This window comes from Hesperophylax consimilis, chromosome 30 (assembly GCF_061612785.1).
Source record: "Hesperophylax consimilis isolate HC1 chromosome 30, BYU_Hcon_1.0, whole genome shotgun sequence".
NCBI classification, from domain to species: Eukaryota; Metazoa; Arthropoda; class Insecta; order Trichoptera; family Limnephilidae; genus Hesperophylax; species Hesperophylax consimilis.
In genome coordinates, this window is record NC_142865.1 from 15,023,522 (window position 1) to 15,039,083 (window position 15,562).

At 34.1% G+C, this 15,562-nt stretch overlaps 1 protein-coding gene across 1 annotated transcript; it reads left to right on the forward strand.

Moving 5' to 3' along the window:
• The first annotated feature begins 654 nt into the window (after positions 1–654).
• On the forward strand, positions 655–8,317 carry gammaSnap1 (gamma Soluble NSF attachment protein 1). Its single transcript, XM_089649535.1, has 2 exons — positions 655–751; positions 3,707–8,317. Exon 2 carries the CDS (start codon positions 3,770–3,772, stop codon positions 4,718–4,720), a length of 951 nt encoding a protein of 316 aa, XP_089505661.1. The 5' UTR covers positions 655–751; positions 3,707–3,769; the 3' UTR covers positions 4,721–8,317.
• The last annotated feature ends 7,245 nt before the right edge of the window (positions 8,318–15,562 follow it).

The following is a 15,562-nucleotide window of genomic DNA, read 5'->3' on the forward strand; positions in this document are numbered from 1 at the left end:
GATAATTTGACGTCTTTTCTTCGCGCCATGTTTTTATTTAGTTTTAGTAATAAGGAACTCCAGTGTAAAATATTATGGCTAAAAAATATATATTAGTATTTATCAATGAACTGAATCGGCTGATTTAGAAACGTTCTGACTCAACCAGTCTATGATGTAAAATGTATTTTTTCCGTAGTAATCGCTTTTGAACACCGGTAAATTGTTTGTCACGACGTACGGTCTTGGATGTATTTTTGCACCTTGGTTCAATACAGAAACATTAATGACACTAACATTTTACGTAGTATTATTCAATGTTAAAAGCGGGTAATATTAAGAATAAAAAAACGTCTAGACTTCCATAAAAAATATAGCGCCGGTTGAAGAAAAAACGTAGTCTTTTGGAAACTTGTGACTGGTCACGTTCATAGGTTTGATGCTTTTTCGGGAGAGCCGAAAAATTAAGACGTTATCATAATTATTTTAACTATTGAAACTAACTACAACAATTAAAAATACTGTAATTTAAGATAGAAGGAATGATTTTTTTAAATGGACCGGAGTTGCTTAGTATTTTTGGCTGAGTTCAAAAAAACCCATTCGCCATAAATTCAACACAGGGAACTTATCGATTATTAACGCCTCCAAGTTGGCCCCACTTCTTCAGTTTGACATTTTCCCTACTTGAGATTATACTTGTCAAAATAAAATATTTTATAAGATGAATACGTTTTAATTAAATATATCGAGTTATTCAACGTTTTCTGCAGTAAGTACGACACCATATTTGTTCAAAAAATAAATTAGACTTATCGTATTTACGAAATGTTGTAGTTATAAAATAACGATTTTTTGTACAAATGAAATTAATATTGATGCCGCATTTAATATTGAATTATTTATAAATATCTCTTTAGATATGTCTTCTTGTCGGTGTTTTTTTTTTTAATACGATTTTATTTTTTTTATTTTGACATTTGAGTCTTCTTTGTTATGGGACCATTTTTTTCCTGTCATAATTATTTGTTCAAAATTATATTAAAAATAAGCGTTTTTAATGTTTAATTATTAAGCTATGTTTTAGGATTAAATTATGCAGACGTGTTTTCTTGTATCTTGTTAAAATTACCTCATAATTATGTCATTTTAAATTATTTTTTAACACCTAATAAAAAGCAAGTAGGTAAGTCACAGAAATCAAAGAATTTGTTTACTTGGTAAAATTTTAGATAAACTTGTTGATTCTTCAAGCTTAATACGCAAAATAATAACACTTGATTTCAACTTAATTTTTCTTTTCCGATTTTATGTCCGGTTTAAATCTTCCCCATAGGAAAAACTAAACCCTTCCACACACTTTTCCACAAATGATCATCTAGTCAATCAACATTATGCAAGTGCATTATATCGCACCTCCGGTGCTAAACTGTCACTTATGCAAGTTTTGTCAAAATTGATCTGAGTATGAGAAAAAATAACTAATGTACCTCTTTACTTGGTGTGTCATCGTCGCTTGTATAGTGCGTATAATTTCTGCGTGAGGGCAGTTATGTCGTTATGGTTTTGGTGCAAATCTAACCTCCACTGGGAGAAACAACGTTTGATTGGTTAGTTGCGCGCGGCACCCCGCACGAATAGCAGTCTCCTGGAGCTACAACACCACAAAGGTAATTGTGACAATTCATTTTTATGATTTTGGAGCAATAACAACACTTAAGTTTGTTGTGACATTTTTTTCTTGAAATAATAAAGATACTTGTGTACGTAGTGACATTGTTTCCCTAATCCTTATGTTTTATGGTATAAAGTTTTCGTTCGATTAACAATTGTGACAATGTTACATGACAGGTTCAAGTTACATCAGGAAGAAAAAAATTTACGTAGACTTGAAAAAGACAGGGATATGAAAAAGTGTCATGAACCTGACACCAACACAATTGTTTTCATCTATGACTTACAAGCAGTGTTACCCTGTCCTGTTGGCAAATCAAGCTCTTTTTACTACAAATCGAGACTAAATTGTTATAATTTAACAATGTCTAATGCAAAAAAGAAGAAATAACCTGTTATTTTTGGCACGAAGGCATGGGCAATAGAGGAGCCATAGAAATAGGATCGTGTGTGTATACCCGGAGCAGATTGCACTTGAAAGTCATGGCTGCGATATAATTATTTACTCGGACAATTGCTGTGGCCAACAAAAGAACAGGGTTGTGTTTGCAATGTACTATTATGCAGTCAGTAAGTTTGACATTAATTCCATTCAACATAACTTTTTGATTCGAGGTCATACGCAAAACGAAGGCGACGTAGCGCATTCGGTTATTGAAAAAGCTGTAACAAGAGCAAAAAATGCTGGATCTATTAATGTACCCGACCAATACATGTTACTGATTCGTGGGGCGAAGAAGACTGGTAAACCATTTGTGGTAAAAGAAATGAATTACGATGATTTCTTTGATTTGAAGTCACTTGAGGAAAACATGAAGTTCAATATAGCAAAAAATTTAAACGGAGATGTAATCAAAACTGGTGATATTAAATGCATTAAATTCACAAAGAATTGTGAAAATTACCAATATCGAACAACTTACAAAACTGAAAACTGGGAGGAAGCAAAAGCTATAATTCAACCAAGAGGAAAAAATTTACGCGGAAGTAGAGGCAACGCCCAAAGAATAGATGAAATTCCCTTCAAGCAAGCATATACTTCAAAAATACCAATTAGAGAACGCAAAAAGCGTGATTTATTGCAATTAGTGGAGGCAAATATCATACCAAGATACTATGAAAGTTTCTACAATGATTTCATTTCATTTTTTGTACTTCTAACATTCTATAAAGTCACATTTCCACTTGCAAGGAAAACAAGTTTATTGAAACCGCAGTGTTAAAGACTCCCTGATTTTCTTGGGAATGTAACAATAAATTAAAGGTTTTTGATTTTTTAAGAGTACCCAATTAGTACAAAATTAATGCTAATTAAAATAATAATAAGTAAAAGAAATTATTCCGTAATTATAGTATTTAAATAGGTACAATACGTGACCAATGACTGATTTAATATGAAACGTCGCTGAAAACCGTTCGTAAAATGGTAAGAAGACTGAGATTAAAAAGTCTGATTAATAGTAAAGTTCTATATGTAGAATTAAGAAAGTTAGTTATACTGCTTTGATTTTTTAATTAATAAAAGTATGATATCGTGTTTTGATTGTTATGACACAATTGCCTGATAAATTGTTTTCTAGTGCCATAACGTCACTTCTGGGAGGGTTGTAAATTTAAAATGTTTTTATTTTTTTATTACAAAGTTGTGAGACGTTTGCTTTTACTTTGATATGAAGTTTAAAGTTGTAGTTTAAATAATTACCAGTTCATTTTTTAGACAAGAAGAACTATACATCATAATAGGATGTCGAATTTTCAAACGCTTCTCCTGAAAAATTACATTATTTGCATAAGTGACAGTTTAGCACCGGAGGTGCGATATAAGCAAAATAAATACAAAACAATACAAGAACAACACGTCAACTCACCAGAGATCAAATGGGAAAATAAATCACCGACTCCAGATATTTTCATATCAGAGGGTTCGGCTCGGTAGAACAAAATTAATAAAAATTATAATTTTTATATTTTTTAATGTTTTTTTCCCCAAATAAGTAAATCGAATTCAATATTTTTTCCAAATCTCCATCTAATAATAACTTTTAATTTTCAGATCAACGCAATCAAAAAGTACACAAATAAACTTCCCGTGCACTTTTAAAACAACCAAATAAACATGTCGAGTAAAACCGAAGAAGCGTTGGAGCATATTAAATCTGCGGAATCGAGCCTCAAAACCTCGCTGCTAAAATGGAGGCCTGACTATGACTCGGCTGCTGACGAATACAACAAAGCGGCAACTTGCTACCGACTTGCAAAGTCCACGGAGAAAGCAAAAGAATGTTTGCGCCGCGCCTCGTTCTGCTACAAAGAGAACAAGTCTCTTTTCCACGCCGGTAAGAGTCTCGAGCAAGCTTTGCTGCTTTGCAAAGACTCTGGCACTCCGGAAGAGATCAGGAAGTATGCGGAAGATGCTTGTTCATTGTACCAACAGCACGGTTCCATGGACACAGCTGCGGCGGCTCTCGTAAAAGCCGCGTCGATCCTAGAACATCATAACCCGGATATTTCGCTGTATTTATACCAACGGGCTGCTGACGTTGTCTCCATCGAAGACGGAAGCCGTCAAGCTGCCGAATACATCAATAAATCTGCTCGCATCATGGTGAAGTTGCAGTTGTATGATCAGGCTGCCGACGCGTTACGCAGAGAGATTGGCTGCCAGCAGCAATGCGAAGCGTTCCAAGCGATTGGGCGCTTAACGGTGGCTTTGGTTCTCGTGCAACTAGCGCGTGGAGATTGCGTGGCTGCCGAAAAGGCGTTCAAAGAATGGGGAAACTATTGCGATGCTCCGGAAGTTCACACGCTGGAGATGCTACTTCAGTCTTTCGATGATGAAGATCCGGAAGGAGCGGCCCAAGCATTGGCCAGCCCGTTCATCAAACACATGGATATCGAGTTTGCTAACTTGGCTAGAACTCTGCCGCTTCCGCAAGGGATTTCAGCGCCGAAAGCTGTGGTACGAGAGAATGCGGCTACTGCTTACGTTTCTCCCTCTGGCAACTCCGGGGATCAGCAGCCCCCGGCCGAAGCAAGCGGGGGAGCTGACGATGACGAACTCTGTTAACAATTTTCCTGGAAAGATGAGAAATTATTGCGTTACTACGAATTATTGCTGTAGGGCAGGACCTCTTGCATTTATATATTTTTAAAATTATAAGAAAACAGTATTTAATTTTTAATGTTGTACTTATACAACTGCTGACATTTTAAATAGCAAATGTGTGACTCCTAGATATTCACTGTTATTTTCTGTTCAAGAATGTATTATTTCGATATTTGAAATGTTTGATCAATTCGAGGGCTTCAAGAAACATACAAATAATTGCAGGTCTTAAAATCAAACAATGTTATCTACAAAACAACGTACCAATAATTCGAGGGCCTAAAATCAAACAATGTTATCTACAAAAAAAAAACACACCAATACTATTTTGTAGATAACTTTGTTTGATTTTAAGCCCTCAAATTATTGGTATGTTTATTATATTAGACTTCTATCGGTTAGTTTATCTCTTCAGTGGCCCTACTTTTGAGTTTGATTTTGGCAGTCACCTCTGGTCTGAATGTAATTTAAAAAATTCTTAACTTGTACAAAAACAGGCATCTTCTTGATAATTTCCCTCATCTTAGCAGACACAATTGAATCTTATAGAATATAGTCATAATACATAAATTCTGTACTTATTCTGCCGGTATTTCAATCTAAGATGCTCTGAAGAACAATTAGTGTCTTTGATTAAAATTGCAAATATTTTAAATCATTAAGCGTGTGACTATTTATTATTTTTATTTACTCAGAATAATATTATTGTTTGTATATTTACTTGAGAGATGTCCTGCCTTATATTTTCAAAAGTGTACACTTCAGTTCTGCTGAGAATAATCTTAAATTAACAGCACACGGTTTTGAGAAAGATATAGTTCAGTTTCTATCAAATTCTGTTTCATTATTATTTATACATAAAAATTTTATGATGCAAAATTTACAACATTTTTTGGAGACATGCATTATACATTCCATATGGTATTCAAGAGGAAGCATATCATGGCATAACAACCCAAAAATGAATCATGATAATGTGTACCAATACTTTGGATTCTCAACCAGGGAACTACTGACATTGCTTGAAATGTCTTTAATCATGTTTGGTCAACAGATCTGAATATTCCAGTGCTTCCCAATCTTCCATGGTTAAATCAATGCAATCCAAGGTCGTTTTTTGCAGAACTGAACTGCGTAATTAAATTATTAGGATGAGGAAACATTAATTATTCAGTTTCGTAGAGATATTTTACTGTAATTTACTGGCATAAAATATACTAGATCGGTAAATGCTTTAACAAAAATAACACATTAATGAGTCTGGTTTATATGAAAACTAGACTAAACACATACATCTGTCACTTGGACATAAAAAATGTACAATTGAGCGAAAAACAGCATTTAAATTATCTGACAAAGTGAGTTCTGATGGCTGTTAAACATTGAATTTGACTGAGGTGAGGCATATACACATTAACATGTCACGTGTTGATGTGGCTCACTCTGTCTGTGCAGATAGAGAAACAAGTGGTGCTTTTATGTCCAACAGATGGCGCTGTTTAAAAAAAAACATGTTTTTACCCGTCACAGATGACATCTATATAATATAGATGTATAAAAACTGACGCTTATTCGAATGCAACGTGTCGAAATTTCAAAGCAATCGGGGAATAAAGATTTTGAGCAAACGAACATTTACATAGATAAAGTATTTCAATTAATTGACAACACGTTTTATGTATTTTTATCAATTCATTTGTAAGTTTTGATTACAATGCACGTAAAAGAAAAAGAAAAATAACGCCATTTTATCACCATAATAATGACAGATATGCCAAGCGCCGATAGCGCAAACTGTCAGTTTCATTCAAGTAATGACTGACATATATAGGGTTTTCCAATAAGAGGTGTTATTTTGAATAGCCCGCTATTTCGGTAGATGTTATTTTGAAGCTGTCATTTTTTAACATTTGACAAGTAGAAACTACGCCATTAATAAAAATGGAAAGATACACGCTTCAACAACGCATTGAAATTATTAAAATTCTCTTAAGTGAATCAAATGCAATCAAATCATCTTGAGTGATGAGGCCCATTTCCACCTCGGTGGCTTCGTCAACAAACAAAATTGTCGCATCTGGGGCTCGGAAAACCCAAGAGTTATTGTTGAAAAGCCTCTCTATCCTCAACGTGTGACTGTTTGGTGCGGTTTATGGTCCAGCGGAGTCATTGGACCTTACTTTTTCGAAAATGAGGCTGGAGCAACAGTTACGGTGAATGGATTGCGCTATCGAGAGATGATTAATGATTTTTTATGGCCGGAATTGGATGGTATTGATCTGGACAACGTTTACTTTCAACAAGACGGCGCTACGTGCCACACAAGCAACGAAACCATTGATCTTTTACGATTGAATATCAAATAACACCTCTTATTGGAAAACCCTGTATAAAGAGCACGCTATCGGCCGTCACCATAGGCCTTTTACTGTCATTTGTGGTTGATATTTTAAAATAATTTTTACTGCGGTATCCATGTAAAATAAATGACAGCAGTAGACGTGATACTAATTTATTTATTTGCTCACCGATCTAGTGTATGTTATGACAACATATTAAAAAAAAAATCTATCTAAAATAACAGATAAATCACTTTAACTTTGGACGCTTTCAGAAACAAATTTACAATGATTTAAAAATTGTTTTCCGAAAGTGTCCAGTGTAAATTTCAATAGCTAATACATAATTGTTTCAAGGCATCTTAATATAAAAATATTTATGTAAACGAAATGTAAAAAAAATATATATGTATTATAATATTATTCTAGATACATATTGTAATTGTAATATTCTTTCAAATTCTTAGAAAATGTGTATTCGTGTATATTTTTCCTTAATTTAAACCACAGATAAAAGGCACATTACCATCTATGTATCTTGCCATCAAACCTATTCTATCCAAGTTGTGTCCACTTCCCAACCTTCCTCTCCCCATCTCCTTTCATTCAGCCTCATAATATACTCAAATCGGGGGTACCATAGTCTTCCTGGCTGTGAGTAGTTTGGACTGTCGTGCTGTATTCACAAAAAAATGGCTTTCTTCTCTTTTGAAATCTGTTCCACTTGGTAATGCCAGCTTTTGCAAACCGTCCTCAACTTCTTCACTTAATTTATACATAGTTGTTTTTATAATACTCCAGTTTAATTTTTAAAAGGCGAAACAGCTGTCACAGGTAAAAATTACTACTATACCTAGCAGAATGTCAAAAAAACGTATTTAGTTAAAATAATAATATTTTTTATAAAATTTCTTTAAGATCGGGTTGTGTCACAGAATTTGAACAATTTGTGTGCTGTTATTATTTCAGTTCTGTTAAGAAACTGGCCCATAATGATAAAATAACATAACTTAAATGGAACTTGAAAATTATCTTCGAAATTTCATGAATTGTAGAAATTCTATAAACAACCTGTCCTAAATGTTTTCGAATATTAAATTTGATTTTTGTAATAAAATAGTATGTATGTATATTATATTTTTTATTAATTTGTTATATATTTTGTAATAAACAAAGTAACTACTGTTCAATTAATAAAAACATATTATATTAATGATTTGAATTCTATCTTGAATTTGAATCTAATTCAATAGATTGCTAGGAAGAGTAAACAATTATATATTTTTGTTGAATTGTTTAATTAAGCATATCTCAGATGTTTAATAAATAAATAATGTAATGTATAATGAAAATATATGTGTATATTATCCCTTCAATCCATTCCTAATATTATTTTAATGTTAGTTTTAAAGAAACCCACTCTCATTTTGTTTATGTATCAATGTCCTTTATGAAAGGTATTATTCTATTGCTAAAAGTGTACGCGATGGCTTTTAATCCAATCTGAAACTTTATCTAATAGCTGTGAATCCATCGTTGAAAGTTTTATCAAATTACTGTGAATCAAGCATTGAAAGATTTATCAAATTACTGTGAATCAAGCATTGAAAGATTTATCAAATTACTGTGAATCAAGCATTGAAAGATTTATTAAATAGTTGTGAATTCATCATTAAAAGATTTATCAAATAGATGGAATCAGTCATTGAAATATTTATCGAATTCTGTAAGATTTTTCAAATAGATGTGAATCCACCATTGAAAGAGTTATTAAATAGATGTGAATCTGTCAATAAAAGATTTATCAAATAAATATGAATCCGTCATTGAAATATTTATCAAATTTTGTAAGATTTATCACATAGATGTGAATCCATCATAGAAAGATTTATCAAATAGATGTGAATCCATCATTGAAAGATTTATTAAATAGATGTGAATCCATCATTGAAAGATTTATCAAATAACTATGAATCGACCATTTAAGTAATATCTGTGAAATCATCATCCCGAGGTCTGTCACATAGCTGCGAATCCATCATTGAAAGATCTATCAAGAGCTGCGATACAAAAGATAATGTTTTTTTTTATTGGTTATTTCTTAATCTATAAAATCTGAATGTAATATTTTTTACTTTTGTGTTTATACATTTCCAGATGGGTTTCAATTCAATTTGAATTTTTGATATATTATTAATATATTGTATTATTTGATGACGCACTATTCACTAACCTAGTCTATTGTTATAAAGCTTAATTTATTATAATATTGTTATAATTAAGTTGCATTTGTGATAATTATTATTGTAAACTTAATGTGTAAAATTTAAAATAAACTGTTGAAACTCTACAAACTTCATTATTATTAATATTAATTTGGCAATCAGCCTGTAGCAATATTGTTGTGTATAAAGCTTCGGGCTTTCAGACACAGATGGCAGTGCTCTTAGTTTTAGCCTCCGACGACAGAGGGCGTCTCAGCTTTAGGTTAGGTTTGATTGGAATCCCACTGGGAGACCGAATCTAGCTAGTTCCGATAAAGGTTGACCAACGCGGTTATATTGTACACGCGATATTCTAAATAAACCAGTTAATAACAAGTAACCTATTTATTACTGAAAGAGGTATCTTCCATCCAAGGAGTGTTGGGAGTCTGTGGCAAGAAGTCCACGGCTGTATATCCTGAAGGATAGAACATCACAGCCGGCGCAGTCGAAGGATAACTGGAGAATTTTTTTTTTTGTTGTCACACGGCAGCAGAATTTTGTCAACCAGGAACGTGAGGGCTAAGTCACGGGGTGACTTCCAATTGTGTTTTCCTTCGTGGAGAAGGGAGTCAAGTTTGGTTATCCAGGGCCGTGGAGGCCTAGGATCGACGATTTCTGTTCTAGGAATTAAGAGGCAATTTACCAGAGGACCATTTTAACAAAGGAAAATAATCCATTGCCAAGGCGAGCGGTGGAGCTAATTTGGAACAATAAAACATTGCCAGGACGTGCGGTGTTTGCAGCATTTATCTATTGCCAAGGCGAGCGGTGGATAATAACAACTTTTGAAGGAATTTCTGAAAGACTGGCGGCGGAAAGAAGAGTTCCTGAGTTAAGTAGTTGTTTTTTTTGTTGGAGGTTATTGTTCCGGGTTTTGTTTTTTTTTTCTTGTGTGTTTTTATTGTGGTCTGTGCTCGTGGTAATTCCGAGTTTTAATCATCTCGAGGGAGATTGGTTCGTGTTTAAGCTTCGTCTAGAACAGTTTTTCGTTATAAATGATGAGATTAACGCGGATAAAAAAAGGGCGTTTCTGTTAAATCTTTTGGAGCCGGATACACTCTCTTTGTTGATAAATTTGTGTTTTCCACTTAGAGTTACGGACGTATCGTTTGAAAAATTATGGGCACTTCTTGAAAAACATTGCAATAAAAAGCGTTCAGTATTCAAAGAACGCGAAGTATTTTTTTCAGCAAGACAAGAGGCGGGCGAATCCATTAAAGATTTTGGGGTTAGATTACGATCTTTGTCAACTTATTGTGAATTTGAAGCTAGGTTGGAGAAAAATTTAGTAGATATGTTTGCCATTGGATTATTACCGGGTCGCATTAAAGACAAGATTTACTTGGAAGGGCTGAAATTGTCACTTAGCGAACTAGAGGAAATAGCTAATAGTATGTCAGTTTTAGACGTTCCAAATAATTCAGTTAAATCAGAGGTTAACATCATCAGTAAGAATACTAGCAATAGGCATTTTTCTAAGGGCAATAAACAAAAGTTTGCCGTGAGTTCATCTGTAAACAAACCAACGTATACAGTACCATCGGGTGCGAAAACCCAGTGCCGAATTTGCAAGAAAACGGGTCATTGTACTAATTCATGCAAATTCCGCAATGCGAGATGCTACAAATGCAATGAAGTAGGTCATCTGCAAAAATATTGTGTGAATAATAACTTTTCAAATAGTGTAAATCCAATTGTTGAGGATTTTTGTTGTAATAATCATGTGATAGCTTCAATAAAACCGTTCACAGCAGACATTATAATTAACGACAAGCATTTAAGAGCGTTGGTCGATTCGGGATCTTCGTTAAGTGTAATGCAGGAAGAAATCTTTAAGCGTCATTTTGGTTCATTAAAATTATTGGCGGATAACCGTATCATTACTGGGTACGCAGGGAATCCTTTGAAAGTTATTGGCAAAGTTATTTTTGACGTGAAGTTCAAAAATAAAAACAATAATGTTACATTTATAATTGTTGCGGGAGGTTCAGATCTAATTGTAGGTAGAGATTTCATGGATATTTTTGGGTTAGAAATCGCTTCAGTACAAAATACAATTAATTCGGTGGACCCTGAAGAGGAATATAAGGATAATTTTATTCGTGAATTTCCGGATGTTTTTACTGAAAAGCTGGGTAAATTTAATAAATTTAAGGTGTCTTTTAAGGTTAATAAAGATGCGAGTCCAATTTTTTTTAATGCTAGGCCGGTTCCCTTTTCAATTAAAGAAAAAATTGAGGCGGAATTAAAGTCTATGGTAAAAGACGGGATAATATCACCGGTCACGAGTAGCAATTTTGCATCACCGATAGTACCTGTCGTAAAGAAGAACGGTAACATTAGGGTTTGCGCTGACTTCAAAAGAAGTCTTAATCTGATTACAAATTTGGAAAAATATCCATTACCCAAGATAGAAGAGGTTATTCATAAGATAAGTTCAGGTAAATTATTTGCGAAACTGGATCTAAAACAAGCATACTGTCAGTTAGAATTGGAGGAACATTGTAAAAGATTTACATGCATTAATACGCATTTGGGATTATTCCAGTTTAATAGGCTGGTCTTCGGTTTTAAATCGGCACCGGCAATTTTTGCGAGAACTATAGCGAGTTGTTTGCAAGGATTAAAAGGCGTGGCTTTTTATTTAGATGACATTATAATTTCAGGGATCAATGAGCGGGATCTTGAGAATAATATTCGCGCGGTGTGTAATCGCTTAAGAGAATGTGGTTTATGCGTCAATACGGAGAAATGTGAATTTTTTGTTAAAACAATTGATTTTTTAGGATACGTAATTTCGGAAAAGGGTATTCAACCTCAAAGTGACAAATTAGAAGCTATTAAAAAAGTACCATATCCAGCAGATGTTCAACAATTAAAAAGTTTATTAGGATTTTTTAATTTTTATAGGAATTTCATTCCGAATATGTCTTCAATCTGCGAACCGTTACATAATCTCTTAAAGAAAAATACGAGGTTTGAGTTCGATCAGAGGTGTTCAGACGCTGTGGACAAGATTAAATGCCTAATGAGTAGTAATAGGATACTAACTAATTACTTTCCTAATTTACCTATTAAGCTATACACGGTGTCCGGAAACTCGTAGTACAAGCGGGAAACTGGAGAATCTACACCACATGGGGAACCCAAAAAAACATAAAGTTTTTTGATTTGAGCATTTTCAAAAAAAAGAAAAAAACAAAAAAAAATATTTTTCGGCTATTTTAGGGTTAAAGTTTTTTCTGGTGTTTAGGGTTGAATAACAGATGTTTTAACCCTGCAGAGCAGAAATATTTTATGATTACACCGGGTTAAATGAAGGGTGATTTCAAAATAATGCTTCAAATCCGAGTTTCTTCATTTGTTTTACTTTCAAATAGTTTTAATTAGTTGGGTACTTTGATCTTCAGTAATAATTTATAAGAATTTGATTAAAAAAAAAAAAAAAATTAAAAAAAAAAATCAACTTCAAACTCGATTTACTCGATAACGAAAGCTCAAATAAAAAAAAAGTATACTACAAAATCGACTCCAAATGTGATGTAGATTCACCAGTTTCCCGCTTGTACTACGAGTTTCCGGACACCCTGTATACTGATGCAAGTAGCTCGGGGCTCGGAGCTTCCTTGTTCCATAGTTTCGCGGATGAGACCAATTGAATTTGCGTCTAGAAGTTTAACAAGTGCGGAAAAAAATACAGCATCCTTGATTTGGAAGCTTTGGCTATTGTTTTTGGGTTAAACAAGTTTTTTCGCTATTTATATGGAAGAGAATTTACATTATGTGTAGACAATATGCCACTAATGAGGATTTTAGGAGAAAATAAACACATACCGGTGTTAGCAGCTAATCGGTTGCAACGTTATGGGATCATCTTGGCAGGGTTCTCATACAAAATTGAGTACGTCAAATCAGCTAATAATCATGCGGATTATTTATCGCGTTTGCCGTTGGAAAACTCAGAGGAAAAATCGGAAGACGATCTAGGTTCCGATTTCATAGGCTATATAGAAAAGTGTGAACACTTAGATGTAAAGCGTATAGTCGCAGCGACAGGCTCAGACCCAGAAATTCAAGGAATTTTAGGGCATCTTCGTAGAGGGTGGCCCAAGTGGGTAAATCGCGACAGTTTTTTATGGAAATTCTGGATTAAAAGGAATGAATTATCTATTGAAAATGATTGTTTGTTTTGGCAACATAGAATTATAATTCCAAGTTCGCTTCAGAGTGTAGTTTTAGATTTGTTACACAGATCGCATTTGGGCATTGTAAAAATGAAGGGATTAGCCAAAGGTTATTTTTGGTGGCCGTCAATGAACAAGGACTTAGAGAAAATCGTTCAAAGTTGCAAAGATTGTGCAGCAGTTAGGCCGTTACCACCTAAGAGTCATTTATCAGTCTGGCCTAATTCAGGATCAGCATGGAAGAGGCTGCATCTGGATTATTGTGGGCCAATTTCGGGGAAAATGTTTTTAGTTATTTGCGACGCTTTCTCAAAATGGGTAGATTGCGTGGAAATACCGAAAGCAGACTCAAGTCATACGATTAATGAGTTGAAGAGAATTTTTTCAAATTTTGGGTACCCGGACTGTATTGTAACTGATAATGGAACCGTTTTTACTAGTCAGGAGTTCAAAGATTTCTTAGAGTATAATAATATTGAGTTTTTAACAACGCCAGTGCGTCATCCCCAAAGCAATGGGCAGGCTGAAAACTCGGTAAAAACAGTGAAGAATTTTTTAAATAAAATTCTTGTTAATAACGTACTTAAGTCAAATTATAAAGATAGATTATATGAATTTTTAAGTGATTATAGGAATATTCCACATTCCACAACTGGAATTGAACCCTCAGTGCTAATGTTTGGTAGGAGATTAAAATCAACCTTTAGTAGCCTTTTACCTAAAAGTTTTGAAGAAAACGTAGCAACCTCGACAGAGAATTTAGCGAATGCGAATATTAATAAAGGTCAGGTAAATCAGTTTAGGAAGTTCGGTGGGGTTGTTTGTAAAAGTTTTCAGATAGGTCAGAAGTGTTTAGCGAGAGACTTCAGACAAGTGAATAAATGTTCTTGGGCAAAAGGAATTGTTGAAAAAAGACTTGGAAAAAAACTGTATATTATTAAAATTGTGGGGACACAGATGTCGTGGAAAAGGCATATTGATCAACTGAGAGGATGTCCGCAGCACAGGGAGGAAGAGGCAGAGAGTGAACCTTTCGCGTCTGATATGACGAAATGCTGGGCAGATGAGGTTGACACGTCACTCCTTTTGAGAGATTTTAACCGGTGTTCTCTTGATTTCAGGTCTCCAGGGAGAAACAGAAGCCCACCACAAAATGAACCAGCACCATGGGCGGGACGACTTCGTCCCAGACGTCTTTGAAATGACCTCCAGGGAAAGAATCAGCTACTTATAGAGTCAACATCTTTTTGGAGTAGAGTCAGTGCTTAATGAATTATTTAATTTTGTGTGTAATGATATATTTTCAAATATTTAGTTCTTGATTTTAATAATATTGATTTTAGTGACATCTGTTTGCGATTGTATAGATTCGTGATTTTAAAAATAATACTGTAACAATGAAATATCGTAGACAGGTTTCTAGTTTAGCAGGGGGAAGATGTTGTGTATAAAGCTTCAGGCTTTCAGACACAGATGTCAGTGCTCTTAGTTTTAGCCTCCGACGATAGAGGGCGTCTCAGCTTTAGGTTAGGTTTGATTGGAATCCCACTGGGAGACCGAATCTAGCTAGTTCCGATAAAGGTTGACCAACGCGGTTATATTGTACACGCGATATTCTAAATAAACCAGTTAATAACAAGTAACCTATTTATTACTGAAAGAGGTATCTTCCATCCAAGGAGTGTTGGGAGTCTGTGGCAAGAAGTCCACGGCTGTATATCCTGAAGGATAGAACATCACAAATATCTTTACCAATATTATTACTTACCTAAAAGGGAACTCAATGTTACATGTGGGTAGAATAATTGTGTGCACCAGTAATAAAAACTCTATTAACAACTTTAACATTTATTATATAAAATTCTGTTACTTCACATATTGCTCTAGGAAGTTAATATTAAGCAATAGACTCATTATAAAAGGTTTAATTCTCAAGGCGTGTCGAGTTAGATATTTCTCGATAGTTGACAAAATGCAAGTCATGACAGTTGAATTTACGAATGGATAAAATGA

Coding starts and splice junctions, on each gene's coding strand:
- gammaSnap1 (XM_089649535.1), top strand. CDS start 3,770: ATGTCGAGTAAAACCGAAGAAGCGTTGGAGCATATTAAATCTGCGGAA.